General features: G+C 38.6%; 1 protein-coding gene across 2 annotated transcripts in view; it reads left to right on the plus strand.

The window, feature by feature from the left end:
• arhgap15 (Rho GTPase activating protein 15) overlaps window positions 1–20186 on the plus strand; it is a 753427-nt gene that overhangs the window by 527436 nt on the left and 205805 nt on the right. For both annotated transcript variants that reach the window (XM_072579728.1, XM_072579729.1), the window contains exon 12: window positions 13017–13094. In XM_072579728.1, coding sequence (XP_072435829.1) covers window positions 13017–13094 — 78 coding nt within the window. The remainder of the gene's footprint in view (window positions 1–13016; window positions 13095–20186) is intronic.

Below are 20186 nucleotides of genomic sequence, written 5' to 3' on the forward strand. Positions count from 1 at the left end.
CAGTCTAAGAAAGCTGACCAAAACGCTTTCCATCTTGGAGGACAACCATTATAACAGTAATCATTGGGGATTAATTAATCATCTGTTTGATGAGCATAATATTAATTTTGAAATATTAAAGAACAATTTCACAGTATACAGAAGGCTAATATCAGGCTTTAGGAATTAGGTGAACTTAGGTTTCTCCAACCTAAGACTCATTTTACTTTGAACTATTAACTGATTTTTTGAAAATGTTTGCACATTTATAACATACATTTGTCTACTATGCAGAAATACCTTTTTAAACAGTATGTTATTGATGTGTGCAAAAATGTTTTGCCAGTATTACAAACAATATTTTTTAAATTGCATGGGATTATCTTGAAGTGTCATATAAATCCATTGAAAATTAGTAGTTCAATTTTTGAAATTTGAGGATGAAATTCAACTTTAACATTGATGTGAAATTTGCAGTAGTGGGTCACTCATTTAACATATAGCTTGCTCTGATTTCCTGTGCATCAAACTTAATAGAGAGGACAATTGTATGAAGTGGCTAGCACACTCTTGTGTGTATTCTGCAAGTTACTTTTGATCTTCACTATCATGTCAAATGGAGCTAATTAATAAATTCCTCTTTTCAACACCACTAAGAACTGGCATGACATTTTCCCATTAGGCAGTTCTGAAATATTTTAATTTTTATGTGAGGCAAACAACTAAACATGAATAAAAGGCTTTTCTTCCCCTGTTAATCTGAATATTTGAAGGAAGGTCATTGAATCATGTGAAGCATTGATAAACTGAATTGCAAGGTGAGAAGGGAAAGATTAAAAATGACCTGAGGGGCATCATTTTCACACAGAGGGTATAGTATATATGGAATGAACTGCCAGAATAAGTCGTAGATGCAGATTCAATTCCAACATTTGGACAGCCACATGATTCGGAAAAGTTTAGAGGGATATGAGCCAAACATAGGTAAACTAATCTAGTTTAATTTGGGAAAACTGTTCAGCAGGGTCAAGTTGGACAGAAGGGTCTGTTTTACTGCTGTATGACTCCAGGACTTTATGACTTGATGTTGACCAAGTTCATTTCACACAGACCTCATACTGTTAAGGAACAAAGGAGCTCTTTAGAGTATCAGACTTTCTGTAATTGAAATACAAGTGCTGGAGAAACTCAGCAGGTCTGACAGCATCTGTAGAGAGAGAAGCAGAGCGAACGTTTTGAGCCCAGCGGCACTTCATCAGTTCTGACTGGATTTAAAATGTTAACTGTGCTTCTCTCGCTACAGATGCAGCCAGTTTCTCCAGCACTTTCAGTCTTGTTTCAAACTTCCAGCATCCGCAGTTCTTTGTTTTTATTGTATGGTTGCAATTGAAGACTGGTTCCAGATGTGAAATGCCAGTGTTGCACATGATATTAAAACAATCCCCTGTGGAAGCTTCTCAAAATAAAAGATGAGAGTGAATACAGAAAGCATGATCGAATCCAAACCACCGAATGAATTCTCAACTGTTCAGAACATCAGCTTAATTTTGGGTATGAGATAGGTTTATTCTAATGCAACCAGATTGAGATCCTGACATTTAACATCATGAGCTACACAAGATCTAATTTCTGTTTTCTGCATTACTTATTTACAAAGCATCAGTACTATTCTCTCTACATGCAGTAAAAAAGATTGCAATTCCAAATGTGAAGTAACATTGATTCACTCATTAATTGTTAGCAACATGAAGTTTGATCATATGAGTGCTAAGTAGAGTGTGTTTGAAAATAGCTAACAGGTTGAAAAAAAATCACTATTTCACCTATTTAACACAGCTTTCATAACAAATAGGACTTGCACATCATTCTATATTTACAATGGAAATGAGGCATACTTCACAGCCTCTGTGGAAACCCAGCCATTAGGTATACAGGAACTCAGATTTATGAATCTGTCTAATTCCACCAATAAGGAGTTAAACAAATGATCTTGTCTTATCTCCAAATAATCAGCTCCAGTCTTAAATCCATTGCCTGTTTGCAGAGGCACCTCCTTTTGCTCTTCATTTGTGCTGACTCTATTGTTTTCATGCCTTGAGTAATTCACTGTAACAACTACAGTGCCGAGACTAAGTTATAGCTTGTTCAACTGTATTGAAACATGTGAAAAATGAAGATCTGTAGCTCCCAGATCTTCTTGTGGATGTTTACATTAAAATGACGTTATACTTTCCCCTCTTTAATAGAATTTGATAATAAGTACAGACTGACATAACTTATTTTACACTGCCTGCATGACTTTTAAAATATCATTTCATTATATTCGTAATGTACTCAGTATTTCTGTGGAATTTCAGCAACAACTATATAGTTTTGTTAAGGACTTGTCTGTAAGATGTAAGAAATCTAAAGAACCAAATTGATACTGCATATAAAACTAAATGCAGTTAAGAATGGCACTTCTTTAGAATTTTTTTTAATCAAGGGCAACAAACAATGTTAAGAACTGTACCAGAAAGATGCAAGCGCTATTTGTCATAGAACCTCACAATCACAACAACACAGAGAAATATATTCAGCCAATTATATCTGCCAAGCTAGTTCCACCTTATCCCTACTACACTGCAAAAGTTTTATCTTCAGGTAATAATCTAATTCCCTTTTAAAACCATGACCAAATCAGCTCCCAACACAATCCCATTCAATGCATTCAAGAACTCAGACCTTTTCAATGTAAAAGTGTTTTTCTTTTTGTTGTAGAATTTAAGAACTCTTTCAGTGTGGAAAGAGGCTATTCGGCCCACTGAGTCTGCACCAACCCTCCCACTCAGACCTAGTCCCATCATCCCACATTTACCATGGCTAATCTATTTAACCTGCACATCCCTCGACATTACAGGGCAATTTAGCATGACCAATCCACCTAGCCTGCACATTTTTGGACTGTGGGAGGAAACCAGAGTACACAGAGGAAACCCCACACAGGCAGTCACCCAAGGCTGGAACCAAACCCAGGTCCCTGGCACTATGCAGCATCAGTGCTAATCGCTGAGCCCCATTGCTGATTCTTTTGTCTCTTTTTTTTGCCAGTTACTTTAAACTGGTGACCTCTGGTTCTCAACACTAATGGTGACAATTTCTCTTTACTTACTGTGTTTAAAATCCTCATTATTTTAAACATGTCTTCTCTCAACTTTCTCTTCTCCAAGGAGAATTGCCCAGGTTTCTTCAGTCTATCTGTATATCTGAAATCTCTTATTTGATTTTCTGCATCCTCTGTCATACTTTTACATTTCTTCCGAAGGTATGGTGCCAAGAATGGATTTCACAAATGTTCACCATGACTTTATTTTGCTTCAGAGATTGAAGAGATGTTTTATCAGACTCAAAACCTTGACTGTTTTCACTCTCCACAGATGCTGCCAGACCCATTGAGTTTTTTTCCAGCATTGTTTGTATTCATTACATATTTTTGTAGCCCCCTTGTGTCTCTTCAGAACTTATTATCTGACCAAATTTGTGTCATCTGCAAAATTGGCAACAGTATCTTATATACTTTCATCAAAATCACGTATGCATTTTGTAAGCAGTGATCCCTGTGGAATATGATTCATTACATCTTGAAAAGACCCATTTACAAATGTTATTGAATTCTATTAACCGTCTAAGCTTCTAACCATGCCAATATGCTGTGCACTGCACCATGAGTTTATTATTTTCTGCAATAGCATTTAATGTGGCATCTTATCAAATGTCTACTGGAAATCCAAGTACAGCACATTCACTGGTTCACCTTTATCTACCACATGTTGCCTCGTCAAAGATTTCCAATACAGTGATCAAATGTAATCACCCCCTTCTCAAAACGATTTTGACTCAAGTTGATTTCTTGAACTTATCCAAGTGTCCTGCTATAATTTCTTTAATAGCAGCTTCTAACCTATTCCCAATAGCAGGTGTTAAGATAACTCAGTTGTACTTTACAGCTTTCCTTCTCAGTACTTCTCTAAATAAAGGATTGACATTAACTATCTTCAATCTAATGGGACAATTTCTAAATCAAAGGAGTTCTGGAAAATTAGAACGATTGCATCAACTATCTCACTAGTCACTTTTGTAAGAACCTAGGATGAAGTCCATCAGACCCGAGAGCTTTACTCCATATTATATCTTTGATGACTGTGAGCCCATTCCCTGGAATTTTTCTTACTTGTTAGAATGTACCAGTTTGAGTATTCCAAAGTATTCCCTAATATGTCTACCACTCCCTCTCTATTGGCCAATCCTTATCTTAATTTGCCCATTTACTTTAGCTATCTCCGCTTTCACTTTATTTTGAATGTGAAATTCAATAATATTATGTATGTTACTCTGTCAGGTCGGCCATTACTAGTTAATCATATCTCACTGCACAATAACAGGTCTGTTATAGTCTATTCTACGGTCAGCTCCAGAACATGCTGTTCTCGGAAACAGTCCCAGAAATATACTATGAACTCCTAGGCTCCCTCTTTCAGTCTATAAATAGATAAAAATCTCTTAAGATTATCATCATGCCTGCCAAACAAGCTCTCTTTTTCTTCCTATATGTCCCACCCACGTGGTTATTGCCTTTATAGCATACCCACAAGTGACTTCTTGATTTCACTATTTCTCATTTCTTCCGAAATTGTTTCCACATCTTGATTTCCTGAATTTCAGCCATCCTCTCTATTGTCCTAATATTATCACTAACTAGCCGGGCCTCCCTTCCACCTTCTTCTATTTTCCTCTCATTGCTACGTATCTTGTCCCCTTCGAAATTCAAGACTGAGTAATTGCTGCAAACAGCCATGTCTCTATAGTGGCTATCAGATCATACCTATTCATTTCTACATACACTGTTGGTTCTTCTGTTTGCATGTGATTTGTTTACTTCAATAAAGATTGGTGTAGTAATTTAGTATTTAGGAACAGAAGAACAAGAGTAGGCTATTCAGCCCTCAAGTCTGTTTTGCCATTCAATGCGATCATGGCTTATCTGATCACTGTAACTATGCCATGCCCTCTGCCTCCCTTTTTACTATTTACCTCTATAGAGGATTTCTGGACTTCCTCTTATGTTGTCTGCCAGTACCTTCTTTTACAGTCTGTTGAGATTATTGCATTTTTTCAGTTCCTCTCTGAACTTTGCATGGAAAATTGAAAAATATTTTCTCCAAAAGCTGTTAAGAGTAGGTTAATTGAATATTTCAAATCAGAGGTTGAAAGGTTTACGAATGACATGGAAGATTACATTGCATTGCTTGGAGAGCATAGAACATGGGGAGTAAGTTCACACTGAGATAGAAAGAAGGTTATGAGAGGCTAAGGGTGGAGGATGTGAGTTGACATTGAGTTGCAAAGAGGATTTTGGCGGGGTAGAGTGAGTGGTGTGAGGGATAAAGGCTAGAGGTCCTAAACACTTTTGTTATAACTGGGACAAGGACCCAGAGATCCAAGGTCGGCCTTTAACTAGCCTATCTCAGTACTCACCAACATCCTTAAACAACTAGGAATTGCTTCTGTCGTCATTGAATGGTAGTCTGTCTTGCTACCCACCTTCCCAGAGTGAAAATGGCATAATTCTAGACCCTTTAAATTCCAGGTCAGAGAATTCCCCAATCCAGGTTACCTGTCAGTTGCAAATCTGCTACTTAGTATCATTTTTATGCCTCCACTGCAAGTTCGGTTTGTACTGATATCTGTTTATTACTCAGCAAATCAATGCCTTAGGGCTGCCTACTACTAGAAGGACAGGAATTTGAAATTTCATTGCATGAATGTAGAGAGGTTAGCAGTGTTGCTCCTAACCTGATATTTAAAGAACATGGGCCCTGCTTTCCCTCTCTTTCACTCCTTTGATCACTGCCTTTCTACCCAACATGTCTTTGAAATCATAACCCAACATAGCCTCATCATCTACTGTTGGTGCCAGAGCTGATTCTTAATGGGGCCTGAAACCCAATAGAAATGTGGGATCTCAAGCTTCACCATTCGGCCATTAACATAAACATTAACTAATAGCAATTTAAATTATTGATGTTTGCAATTTTAATGAAAAACATGATGAGATACATTACAGTGAATTTGGTGTTGTTACTGAATGTTACTTAATGACTCCAATGAAAGACAAATGGACAAGATTTCAAAAACCTTTTACAGGTTTACTTTGACAATCAAATACAGAACTGACATTAATTAACAGGCAAATCATGATCAACACATGTCACAACTTACACATAAAACAGCTGATACACACAAAATAAAACTATAGATTTATCGAGGAACCACTCAGACTATTTAGCACCAAGTTCAGCTCCAAAGTCCTTCGAGATTAATCTTCTTGAGATAGAACTATACTTTCCTTCTTCAAGGATTTAGCCACTGATCCTTATCCACCAGCAGCTCACACTCAACCCAGGATTGATGTTCAACAAAATAGTGCATTTCACCAGGACATTTGCAGGTCTGTTCCTATCAACTTTGGTCATGTGGACCCACTAGAATCATCTTCCCATAAACCAGCAATAAGGATCTTGTGCACCATATGGTTGATTCTTTCCAATAAACTATTTAAAGTCTAGAACAGCAGCAACAAATTTGATTTACTCTTTTGAAGAAGTAATAAAGAAAATTGATGAGGTCACAGTGGTGGATGTGATTACATGGACTTCAGTAAGGCATTTGACAAAGTTCCTCATGGTAGACTGGTTAGCAAGGTTAGATCATATGGAATACAGGGTAAATTAGCCATTAGGATACAGAACTGGCTCAAAGGCAGAAGACAGAAGGTGGTGGTGGAGGGTTGCTTTTCAGACTGGAGGCCTGTGAGCAGTTATGTGCCACAATGATTTGGATGTGAACATAGAAGATATGGTTAGTAAATTTGCAGTTGACAACAAAATTAGAGGTGTAATGGACAGTGAAGAAGATTACCTCAGAGTATAGAAGGGCCAGTGGGCCAAGGAGTGGCAAATGAAGTTTAATTTAGACAAATATGAGGTGCTACATTTTGGAAAAGCAAATCAAGGCAGGACTTATATGCTTCATGGAAATCTGCTGGGAAGTGTTGCTGACAAAGAGAACTTAGAGTGCAGGTTCATTTTTCCTTGAAAATTGAGTCACAAATAGAGAGGATAGTGAAGAAGGCATTGGTATGCTTGCTTTTATTGGTCAGTGCATTGATAAAGTGGATGTGGGAGGTCATGTTGCAGTTGTACAGGACATTGGTTAGGTCACTTTTGGAATATTGCGTGAAATTCTGAACTCTGTGCTGTAGGAAAGAAACCTAAAAGAGTTCAGAAAAAATTTACAAGGAGGTTGCCAGGATTGGAAAGTTTGAGCTATAGGGAGAGGCTGAATAGGCTGGGGCTGGAGCATTGGAGGCTGAAGAGTCACCTTAATAAATGTTTATAAAATCATGAGGGGCATGATTAGGGTAAATATCCAAGATCTTTTCCCTGGAGTTGGGGGGGGGCGGGGGGAGTTCAAAACTAGAGGGCATAGAGTTATGATGAGAGGGAAAAGCTTAAAAGGACCCTAAGGGGCAACTTTTTCACACAGAGGGTGGTACCTGTATGGAATGACCTGCCAGAGGAAGTTATAAATTATAACAATTATTACAATTAAAAAGGCATCTGGATGGGTATATGAATAGGAAGAGTGTACATTTGATTAGATTACTTACAGTGTGAAAACAGGCCCTTCAGCCCAACAAGTCGGCACCAACCCTCTGAAGAGCAATCCACCCAGACCCATTCCCCTACACCTAACACTACGGGCAATTTAGCATGGCCAATTCACCTGCACGTCTTTGGACTGTGGGAGGAAACCAGAGCACCCGGAGGAAACCCACGCAGACACTGGGAGAATGTGCAAACTCCACACAGACACTGGCCCAAGGCGGGAATTGAACCCAGGTCTCTGGCGCTGTGAGGCAGCAGTGCTACCCATGTGGAGGGGTATAGACCAAATGCTGGCAAATGGGACTAGATTAACTTAGGATATCTGGTCGGCATGGTCGAGTTGGACCGAAGAGTCTGTTTCCATGCTGTACAACTCTTTGACCCCACGACTCTATATCCATTTCTTCATGCTGTCAGTTTGTCAACTGCATCCAGCAGCACCGTCTTCCCAATTAGCCTTGTTAGGTGGGACTGTCAGACCTTAGGTCACAGGATGGCAGATATTTGTGCCCATGCAGGCAAACAATGACAGGACAGGTAAATTTTCCTAACAGTGTATTCCCAGATACACCCAGGTAACCTGCTATGGAGTTGCTGACCCTGTGCAAAGCAGGGGAATCCTCATTTCTTTGAGTTGCCATTCACTCTCAACACGATACACCATTTCCCATAGTCAGCCTTTTCAATCACAGACAAGGGATGCAGTGCTCTCATTCTGCTTCTATGCAATTCTTGCCATGGTGACTAGCTGCTACGTCACTCAGAATAGTGATTCTGCCTCCATGCAGCTTCAGTTTACATGTCAGTACTAAAGCCAGCTCGGAGACATAGGCTTCATGCAAAGTGTGTCTCTCCTCCATTACTGCGCAACCAATCACACAGGCTATTAACTAATAGCGCCTTTAGCAGCCTTTGATTTGGCATTGATTTTATATTTGAATACACTTCTCTGGAGCACCTTCAAACTTACTCCAATTTCTTTTCTTCCATTCATGGAGTAAAGGTGTCACTGGCTAGACCAGTATTTATTGCCCATCCCTAATTGCCCAGAGGGTATTTAAGAGTCAACCATATTGCTTTGGGTCTGAAGTCACATGTAGGCCAGACCAAGTAAGGGCATCAGTTTTCTTCCCTAAAGAATGTTAGTGAACCAGGTGGGTTTTTCCTGACAATTGGCAATGGTTTATGTCTATTTGAAATTCCGTACCTTACTGCAATGTCAACCCTTTAATGTTATCCTATTTTAAACTATTTTTCAACTCTGTAAGTAATGCAACTATTTTTATTCCTCTGCTGTATCCAAGAATTCTACATTGGTACTTGTGCCTAAGCTGTCACCATAAGAAGGCAGACATTGTAAAGGTTTTTTACTGTACTCCTATAACGGAGTACACATGACAATAAAATGATATTGTATTGTTTTGGTTTCATGGACATCAAAAAAAACCTAAATTACAGATTTGTTATTGAACTCAAATTCCATTAGCTGCTATGGCAGGATTTGAACCTAGGTCCCTGCTATATTCCTGAGTCTCTGGAATAGTAATCCAAAAATAATACCACTAGGCCATCACCTCCCCTCTTGACTTTGGATATATCAGTTAGGTACTATTACTATATCGGTTAGATACCACACCCCTGTCTATATCAATGGCCCTGAGGTGGAGGTGGTCATGAGCTTCAAGTTCCGAGGAATAAATATTACCAACGATCTATCCTGGTCTGGCCACCTCGACAGCCAAGGAAGCATACCAATGCCTCTGCTTCCCCAGAAGGCTAAGGAAATTCAGCATGTCCACAATGAATCTTACCAATTTTTATAGATGGCTTCCTATTCATATACATCACAGCCTGGTATTGCAACTGCTCTGGCAAAACCACAAGGAATTAGAGGGTTCTGAATGCAGCCCAATGCATCATGAAAACCAACCTTTCATCCATTGACTCCATCAATATTTCCTGCTGCCTCAGGACAGCAGCCAACAGAATCAATGACTCCTCCCACCCCAGCTATACTCTCTTTCAACCTCTTCCATCTAGCAGAAGATACAAAAGCTTGAAAACACATATCAGTAGACTTAAGAACAGCTTCTTCCCTCCTGTTATCAGAATTATGAATGGACCTCTCATTTATTGGAGTTAATCTTTCTCTGCACTTCTTCTGTAGCTATAACGCTATATTCTGCATTCACATGATGTACTTACGTAAGGTATGAATGGTCTGGTTAGCATGCAAAATAATACTTTTTATTGTATCTCAGTACATGTGACAATATTAAATCAAATCAAATAATATAAAGTTCAGTGGTAATTTTTGGAAGTCCTGTAAAGAGGCCCACCAAATAAAAAGAGTCAGAGCAGAACAAGAGCACAGAAAAAAATTTATAAGTGCAGTTAAGAAAAGGAAATAGCTTTCTGCTGAAAGCATTTTTACAGCTAGAGATATACCCAGAAGAAACTTATAGATAACACAGGTCTTTATAAAACTGATGATTTCAAATACTTCTGAAAAATCTATGTTTCTGGGATTTGTGAAATCATTGCCATGTTACAGCTTGTAAAACACTTTCAAGCATGATGTTTTTGTGTAAAGCATCAAATCTCACTGTTTCTCCAGAGTTCCCTTGATTCTCCCATGCTTATGTGATTGAGTGGGCAAGCATACTGACTACTCCCAAATCACCAGAATTACCAGCCCTGTATCAACAATAAAGAGACATGCTAGAGGAGCCCAGGGATGACTTTTCTGCCAATTTCTCACTGATTTTCCCTCCCTATTTGGAGAGGCATACATTCTGTTTTCCAAACCTTCCAAATAACAGCATGATTGTGAATGGGTATTGAGATCAAGCAACATCCTAATACTATGAACTATAATGTGAGTATTTAATCATCTGTTTGTCTGTGTACAGCACGAGGACGTTAGTTGTTACTTGCAGCATTTTTAAAAAAGTACGCATTCAATTTATTATGGTACACAAAGCATATTTAACGAAAGTGATGGGAAGTCAACATTTTAACTTTCAAGAATTCACAACATATGCTGCACACAACTTCCAGATTTAGGCACTAACATTAAAAATTTATGTCACTTAAGATCTTCATTTAACTCACTAATCAACACAGACCTACATTCTAAAGTTGAGCTGTTAAATAATTAATGTTTTCCTGTGTAATTATATTTCAAAAGATTGTACACATCAGTGAAAGGAATATATTAACTCAATGACCTCTGAACTCAAAAAAAAAACACTGCATGTAGTAAAATGAGAAACTGAAGACATGAACACCAGAAATCAAAACAAAGTAAAAATGCACCTATTTTCTAACATAAAATCTGATTGAGGTTTTTGTTCCTTCAATTAATCTTCATTAAATTATACTTTGATCTTAATTCAACTGCTTAATTACTTCCTATTTTCACAGTTGGCGATGAAAATATTTAGTCACAAAACTGCTCAATTCTCAGATCTAATACAGATGCTTGCAACAGTTTCTTAGTCGTAATGCTGGCTGACACGGTTTGACACTTCGACTTGTGTTCTTTTCACAGTCCTAGTACTCCCAACAGTCAGGTGTGACAGATGTCCTTGGAATGTATCCTTATTCCTTGGATTAAAATATGTACTTGGGAGAGTTCTTGAGTCCCTGTACACAATGACACTTTGAAACACTTCATTCAGTGTGTTGATATCTACCAAAAAGCCCTTTGTCTTCTTAGTTACTTCTCCTGTTTCCAATCAAAATCATGGATTAAAACAAGGGCGCCATTTTGAGAAACTATCAATAATCAAAACAAGGTCACTTTTGTATCACCCACCCCCCCCCCCCCCCCTCCCCAATCTAAATTGAAAATAAACAAAAACAAAACTGTGCATAGTGGAAATCAGAAACAAAACCAGAAAAAAACTCAGCAGATGTGGCAGCATCTGTGGAGAGAAAGCAGAGTTAACGTTTTGGGTCCAGTGGCCCTTCTTTAGAACTGAATGCTCAGTACTGAAGAAGGATCATTAGACCTGAAACGTTATCTCTGATTTCGCTCCACAGCTGCTGCAAAACCTGCTGAGCTTTTCCAGCAATTTATATTTTTATTTCTAATCTGAAAGCATTAACTTCTTCACTATGCATCATGATGGGATTGATATTGTCGTCAAGTAAGTCTGAAAACCTGATGCCATTGGTATACTGGTAACGTTATGTCACCAATTTTCAGGATAACATTCAAGCATTTTTTTGTAAAATGTTTTCCAACAAAGCCTGTCTCCAAATGCTTGCAATAAATTCAGTGATTGTACATTCGTGATCTTTTGCCCAGCTAGAGACTCTGAGAGCCAGTTTTGATTCTCACTGTCTGAACACTTCCAGCACATGACAGCACCTAACAGTCTGACTCAGGTATCAATGATGTAAGACATCTCCAAATCACCAAATCCATAACATTTATTTAGAAAACTGTAAACAGTGAGGAAAACATCTTTTCTCCCAAAACTCATCTTAAGATGTTCTTGAAAAGGAAATACACCAATTGAACATGTCCATAACTCAAACAAAATTCTCTATGTGCCCAAATTCAGCAGTGAGAGAGTTTAAAATTCTGAATTCTATAATTCAGGTCATGCCAATATTGAGCTGCTTAATTAGTTTCTTGATGCAGACGGTATAAACCATTGGCTACCCTCCTTATAATTTCACTGATTCTCCAATATATTCAAGTTATGTTCCAGCAAATGTTGGAGTAGGTTTGCAATGGGAACAGAATGATTTACCATGCAAGTCACAGACCACATGAGTCCAGGGAATTTCTGTGCCTTAAATGTTAGTTGGTTGATGCTTCGCAATTATAAACTGAAAATATAAATCCTTTATTTTTAATAATGGCAAATGTACATCATGAGCATACCAGTGGTTCACAAAATAGCTTTACCGCATACATTCATGACGCAACCAGGAACAAGTAACCAAAGGTAATTTTATAATGCCTCACTAGTATCATGGATTAGGTTAAAATAATAAATTATCTCTTGAATTTTAAAGGGTTCAGTTTCAAATATATTTTGAGTTTATGTTTATGCTCCCAAATAATGGAAAATAATGCTTTAGCAGCCCAAAGATTTTGGTCAGGTAAAATTAATATTTTGAGACTGATCTGGTGTAAACAGATGATGAGATATGCGTTTACAGACGAGTGAACTACTCAAATTGTATATGTAGTGTCAGCCAGCAAGGTTGCGCAGACATAATTGCTCTAATAAGGCCTAAAGTTCAAGGACTGTATAGGAGAAAATATTGTAAAATTTTAATTTAATCATAGATTAATGCTTGTTTTGTCAGGTTTGGATGCTGATGGCATTTACAGAGTGAGCGGCAATCTGGCTACAATACAGAAATTACGATTTGTAGTGGACCATGGTGAGTACTGCCTAATGCATACGTGCAACTTTATTTTCATCATCTTGTCTAAATGGAAATGGGAAGACTTGCTTCTTTGACATTTCTCCAGCTGCAGAGAGTGTGTTGAATTTAATCATTATAAATGGTTTCAAAACTCTTTCAAACTTCAAAATGATATTTTATTTCCGTCTGAGATTATATATCCATTCTAACATTGAGACAAAGTGCTGTGTGCTAATTGAATCTTTATAGCTGTCCATTTCTTAATGTGGATTCCACACGATTGTGTATTCAATTCTTGTTTGAACAGAGTCATCTCCTGAATACACAATGTTTGTTTTTCAAATCTTGCTGTTGCTCTCATTCAAATTGTCATCCGCATGCATCCACATTATTTTTGAATGTTTGAAAAATGCTTAAAACTTGAAACTTGGGTTGCACAACAAATAACCAAATAGCCAGATTTTGAACAGTTGGCCTTTCCCAAGTGGAGTGTAGTTGGATCAGTACAATACTGATTTTTAAAAATTTATTCCCATACCTGCATGAGTCCATATTTGGAAACTTGAATGTACCATGTGGATTTGTCCTTCTGCCATTTCTACAGTTATTTCTTGTGAAAGATAACTGACATTTTAATTCCAGTAAACAAGAGAGTATGGAAAACAAAATAAGTCAAATTGTTTGTTACGTCAGGAAAAGTCAATTTAAAGTATTTAGTGTAAAGCACCGATCTTCTAGAACTCATCACTTACTCTGACTTGATTACTTAATGCAGACATTGAGCTTCATGTAGCACTTTGCTTGACATTATTTAGAACAAATCAAAATTGTCTAGACCTAATGCAATTACATCATAGGGTATCATAGAATGATACAATGTAGGACAACATTGGTCTTTAAAACCATCCAATTTTCCCAATTCACCGCTCTTTCCTCACCCTGAAAATCTTTTCGGTTCAAACATTTGTCCAAGACCCTTTTGAAAGTAACTCTTCAATCCACTTCTACTGCTCTTTTCTCAAATGCATTCCAGATCAAAAGAACCTGCTGCATAAATAATTTACAACTGTCACCTGTTACATTTTACCAGAAATTTGGGTGAAAATGTATAAAGCAGCAAAAATGCCATTCCATTTTCATTAAAATTAGTGAGGTGCTGTAATTTCCTAAACATGGAGCTCCACATGTCACTTCTCTATGACCAGTAAGGTCCATTTTGAAATGGATTTAAAAAATTGTACGTCAATTTCTGAGGAGTATACAGTGCAATATTTGTCACAAAAAAGGTGTATAAGCAGAACATGCATCAGATTCCACTGCAGCATTGAATTGCCTGGTTCTTTGTATCTTTCCCAACAGATGGAATTGAAAGCTATATTTAAGAAAATAAAAAAAGATAATACGATTGCATAATTCATCAGATAATTCATCTTAAATGTTCAAGATTTGGATAAATTGTTTGAGCACTTCATCCAATTTGAAATTGTTTATGTCAATCATGGATTTTCAATCCAGAGTACTGTGCATAGAAGTTTAGTTACATGGTATTATACAATATTTACAATACAGAAACATGCCACTCAGCCCATCTGGTCCATGCCAGTGCTGATCCTACAGGAATTACAATCTATTCAATAAGACACAATCCAGCACATTGATATTTTGCTACATTATACAGTGATTGAATGTGATACTTACTTTCACAATGAAGTGACTTATTGACTTATTTGCCACTATGTAAGGTGGCATCGTGCTCAACCAAGATGCCTAATTTGACTTTATTAGATGAGGAGATTACAGCAATTCAACATTTCTGCCATAATGATCACCACCGATCATATTGTAGAATCACAGATTCTTGCAGCTCAAAGTGTCAAGAGCACTGTTGAATTAATACAGAACTAAACTGCCCTGAGTTCTCTTTAAATTCCTGTATTTTCAACTTCTTCAAATATATATTGAATTTTATCTTCGAAGATTTGGAGAAAGTACAAAGAAAATAACTAAAATGATATCATGTTAGGATATACCGTGTGAGTCATTAGTTCAATTTCAAGGAATTAGGTTTTTTTCATTTGTAAAGCTAAAATTGCCATAGTATTATAAGACCACAGGGATGGTCTCTTGTGAGAGAGATGATGGGTGGTAGTTTAACCTACGGGTCACTACACCTCAGGCAAGGGAAGACATTGGTGAGGAGAGTCCTTTGTGGTAAACTTAACCAATGCAGGAACTGAACCTACACTGTTGGATCACTATATTTTACAAACCACCCATTGAACCAACTGAGCACACCAAATTCTTTACCTAAAAGACTATGTAACTACAACTTTTAAAAAGTGAACAGATTCGATTCTGCACAGTCGTATAGGTTATTTGAGATGAATAATCATGAAAGAACTAGGGGATTTGAATACAATGTACATTGATGAAAAATGAAATTAGATGTTGAAAAGTATGTCTTTTCAGAGTAATGATACTTTGAAATAACTCACCAACCTTGTTGTCAATATGACTTCCCTGTAGTCCTTCAATAGTGCAACTAGATTTATGCCATTAAATCAAAAAGCACAGAGAAGGCCAATTGACACAGCATGCCTGTGGCAGTTCTTTAGACAAATTGGATGGTGTTTTCAATTCCCCTTCCTTCTTAGGTGATCCCTCAGTGAGCTCGAAAATAGTTAATACATCCAATGTATAATCTGCAGACTCTGTTACATGTGAAGAAGGTGGTGCTGAAGTAGTCAGGCAGATGAGGTGGCTAGAGGTTTGTGCAATCTTTGTTTGATGACTAGACTGTATTGTTGCACACTCTAAATGAAGTTCCTTGATGCATTTGGTGCCAAATCTCCCATGAGTTGGCAAAGATCAGGAGCACTTTCAAAGCACCCCTAAAGCATTTCCAATGTCATCCTGCGAGTCTCCTTCCAGCACTGAGTTCAGCAAGTAGAACAGTTGCTTTAGCAGAATGATCTCAGGCATATGAATAACATGGCACACTCAGCAGACCTGGTTTTTACAGAAGACTACCTTGATTCTGAATGTATGATTTGAGAGGAAACATTGCGATTAGACTACTGCTCGTGCCATCAAGCTGGGAAGATATGGTGAACACACCAATGATACCCATTTAAAACAGAGGCATTTCTAGTCTGAGAGCAGTGAATCTGCAGAGTTCATTCTGACAGATGGCTTCCAAGGGAGTATTTTCAAGGCTAATATAGACAAATGATTAATCAGTAGGAAAATCAAGGGTTATGAGGAAAAGGCAGGACAGTAGAGTTGAGGATTATCAGATCAACTATGGTCTCATTGAATGGTGGAGCAGAATCAATGGGCCAAATGGCCTACTTTGGCTCCAACATCTTTTGGTCTTATGGTGCCTCTCTAGGGCTTTGTAGGTCCAAGTGTCCAAAGCATATAACAGCACAGGGATCATTACTGCTGATAAACAATGATCTGTTTCTCAGGTTTGACATCCTGTCCCTCACATACACTTTTCCTCAGTTGTCCAAAGAATGCTGGCAATTGGATGAAATTCAAGATGTTGTTGTCTTTGTCTGCCTCTGCCATGAAGCTATCAAGACACTGAAAATGATAAATATTTCCCAGATCTTGCTATTGAACCTAATCAATGGAAACAGGCATTGTTTTTTGGGAACTGGAAGAGAATTTTAGTTTAAAGGATTATTAATGAAAGGTCTATTTTCTCATTTACTTTGGAGAAGGAGTCAACAATGACCTACAGCTTAGTTTCTGAGTGAGTGCATGCACAAGCATTATTTGCGTACTGAAGCTCAATGATTGAGGTCAGCGTGACATTGGTTTTGGATTGAAGGAGGTGCAGTTCAACATTTTTCCATCAATTTTGTGCATTTATTTCCACACATGAATAATTTGCTATGAGACACGGTGACTATTGTATTGGACGACTGAATCTTTCACATTTCAAGCAATGGATTCCACATTTTAATAATTCACTGCAATTAAAATTTCTGATGGACGCTGTGTCCAGTTAGAAGATGCCTTACAAGGTAACTGTTGAAGAATCAACAGTCTCTTGCAAAGCTGGCACGCTAACAGAACGCTGAGAGAAAATTTCCTTTTTTTTCAAATATTGGCCAGGGCTTTTCTGAAGCTTTTGTTTCTGCCAGGAGCTGTTATTACTTTAAATAGGTGGATAGATGATATACCTGGCTGAACAGTGGTTGAATGGGGTAGATGTGATGGTTCAAATGGTACTTCCTTGTATGTTTCTTACAAGTCATTACTACTTGATGCAAGCAATCCCGACAGTACTATCTAGATGTTATTAAAGATGTTGGATCACAGAATTAATTCATAGTTGTCTAACAAATTATATGTATCAAGTTGTTTCTAGATTTACTACCACAAATTTGCCGTGGAAAAGAAGGAAGTGGAGCATGTATTTGATCTGGTGTAACAATATTCATGAGCCATACATTTAGTGACTTTCCGAGTTGCCTAACACAAAATTTGATCATAATTTTCTGTTCCCCTCAGAGGCAGAACGAGCTGTGTGAAGAAAATTAAATTATAGTGTCTTGGGTTGTCAAGTCATTTCCTTTTGGCAGGAGCAAAGGATGATGGAAGGGGATAACATCTACTCATCCTTCAACAGCAGATAAAGTTCTAGGTTAACTAACTGGCATATGAAATATACTCAAAAAAAATTCAAGGAACTTGCGCATTCCCTCCAGCCAAGGAACACTCAAAGGATGAAGACTGTCCCATGGCAACAGGCTGGAGAGGGTGGGCTCGGGCATTGTTCCATCCCAAGTAGAAGCCCAGTCAAATTCGCCTGCCATGGCTACCAATGTGCTAATGCTGGCCTTCCAGTTTCGGAAACCCACGCATTATCTTCAGTTGGATGGAGACCATGCTCCCTGGACACTAATTGGCTATCATTAAAATCTGATGCCAAAAAAACAATGAGTTGGGCCCCAGAAGTTCTTTCACCCAGTGGTCAAGAGAAAAATTCAGCCCATTGTCTGAATCTCTTAATTTTTTTTAGTTGGCATTTATCCATTTCTTTTCAGGGCATTGATCTTAATTAATATGGTGTATGCATTATGCCCTTACTGCTCTAACATATTCTACTACGTACACATATTTCATTTCTTCTCTGTATTTCACTGTTTATCTCTTAGTTTTCCAGTTGATGCTCAATATAATTCTTACATTGTGTATTTAAAAGCCTTTGCTTCTGAGGGTTTTATAGGACCCAACTTTCCCACTGTGCAGAAATGACATGATATGGGCCTTTAATTCAGATTAAATTTGAATAGGGTATAGAGAAAGACCTTGTATTCATGAAGAGTCTTTCACATCTTTAGAATGCCTCACTTCATTGCCAATTCATCTCCTTTGATCTATAGGCACAGTTGTTCTGCAGGGAAATGCATTAGACAATTTTGTTATGATTGAAATCATGAGCTTTGCACTGTCTTTCTCTAGGTCTACTACTCCTCTTATTGCAACATACATTTATTTAAAAATGTTTTACCCCAGCTATTAATATGGCCAATTACATATACCAGTCTATGTGACCTAGAACACAAATCTACCAAACAGGTTTCTGAGATAAACAACAAAGCTATTGACATATTATAAAACAACTGAGAGAAAGTGAGGACTGCAGATGCTGGAGATCAGTGTTGAAAAGTGTGGTGCTGGAAAAATACAGCAGGTCAGGATAGTTGATGTTTCAGGCATAAGCCCTTTATCAGGAACATGGGATGAGAGATCAATAGGAGGGTGGGGCTGGGGGTGAGGTAGTCAGGAAGGTGATAGGTAGATGCAGGTGGGGGGTGTCGGAGGGGAGGATAGAACAGATAAGTGGGAAGGAAGATGGACAGAAGGGACAGTTCAGCGGTGCCATTGTTGACCACATGGAGGGTTGGATCTGGGATGATGTGGGGGAGGAGAGATAAGGAAACTGGTGAAGTTGATGTAGATGCCATGTGATTGGGTGGGGTCCCAAGGTGGAAGTTGAGGCGTTCTTCCTCCAGTCGTTGAGTTGCTTGGATTTGATGGTGGGGCGGTCCAGCACTTGCATATCCTTGGCGGAGTGGGATTGGGAGTTGAAGTGGTCGCTGCAGGGCAGTGGGTTTGTTTGGTGCATATGTCCCAGAGATGTTCCCTGAAACGTTCCACGAGTTCCACAATGTAGAGGAGATCACATCGAGAGCAACGGACACAATAGATGAGGTGTTTGGATGTACAGGAAAATGTAAGCCAGATTTGGAAGGATCCTTTGGGGGCTTGGACGGAAGTAAAAGGGGAAGTGCAACAGCAGGGGGAAGTGCCAGGTGTGAAGGGTAGGTTAATGGGCAGCGTGGACCTAACAAGGGAGTCACAGAGGGAATGGTCTCTGCAGAATGCAGATAGGGTTGGGGAGGGAAATATATTTCTGGTGGTGAGTCTGATTGTAGGTGGCAGAAATGGTGGAAGATAATGAGCTGTATCTGGAGATTAGTAGGGTGGAAGGTGAAGACCATAGGGGTTCTATCCTTGTTGCAGTTGGAAGGGTGGAATTCAAAGGCAGAGGTGTGGAAAGTGAAGGAGATGCATTGATGGGCATTGTTGACCACATGGGAGGGCAAATTGCAGTCCTTGAAATAGGAGGCCATCTAATGTCCTATAATAGAATTGCTCCATGGAAGCAGATATGCCCGAGAAATTGAAAGTAAGGGATAGCATTTTACAAGATGAGGTGTAGTCCAGGTAGCTGTGGGTGTTGGTGGGTTTATTGTAGATGTCCGTGTTGAGTGGGTCGCTGGAGATGAAACGGAGATGTCCAGGAAGGGGAGAGAAGTGCCAAGATGGTCCAGGTGAACTTAGGCCAGGATGGAAGGTGCTTGTGAAGTTGATGAACTGTTCAACCTCCTTGTGGGAGCATGAGGTGGCACTGCTACAGTCATCAATGTAGTAGAGGAAAAGGTGGGGATATTGCCAGGGGAACTACGGAACATGGACCAATCCACGTACCTGATGAAGAGGCAGGCATAGCTAGGGTCCATGCAGCTATCCCTTTGGTTTGAAGGAAGTGGGAGGATTCAAAGGATAAGTTATTGAGAGTGAGGA

The sequence above is a fragment of the Chiloscyllium punctatum genome, chromosome 10 (genome assembly GCF_047496795.1).
Source record: "Chiloscyllium punctatum isolate Juve2018m chromosome 10, sChiPun1.3, whole genome shotgun sequence".
NCBI classification, from domain to species: Eukaryota; Metazoa; Chordata; class Chondrichthyes; order Orectolobiformes; family Hemiscylliidae; genus Chiloscyllium; species Chiloscyllium punctatum.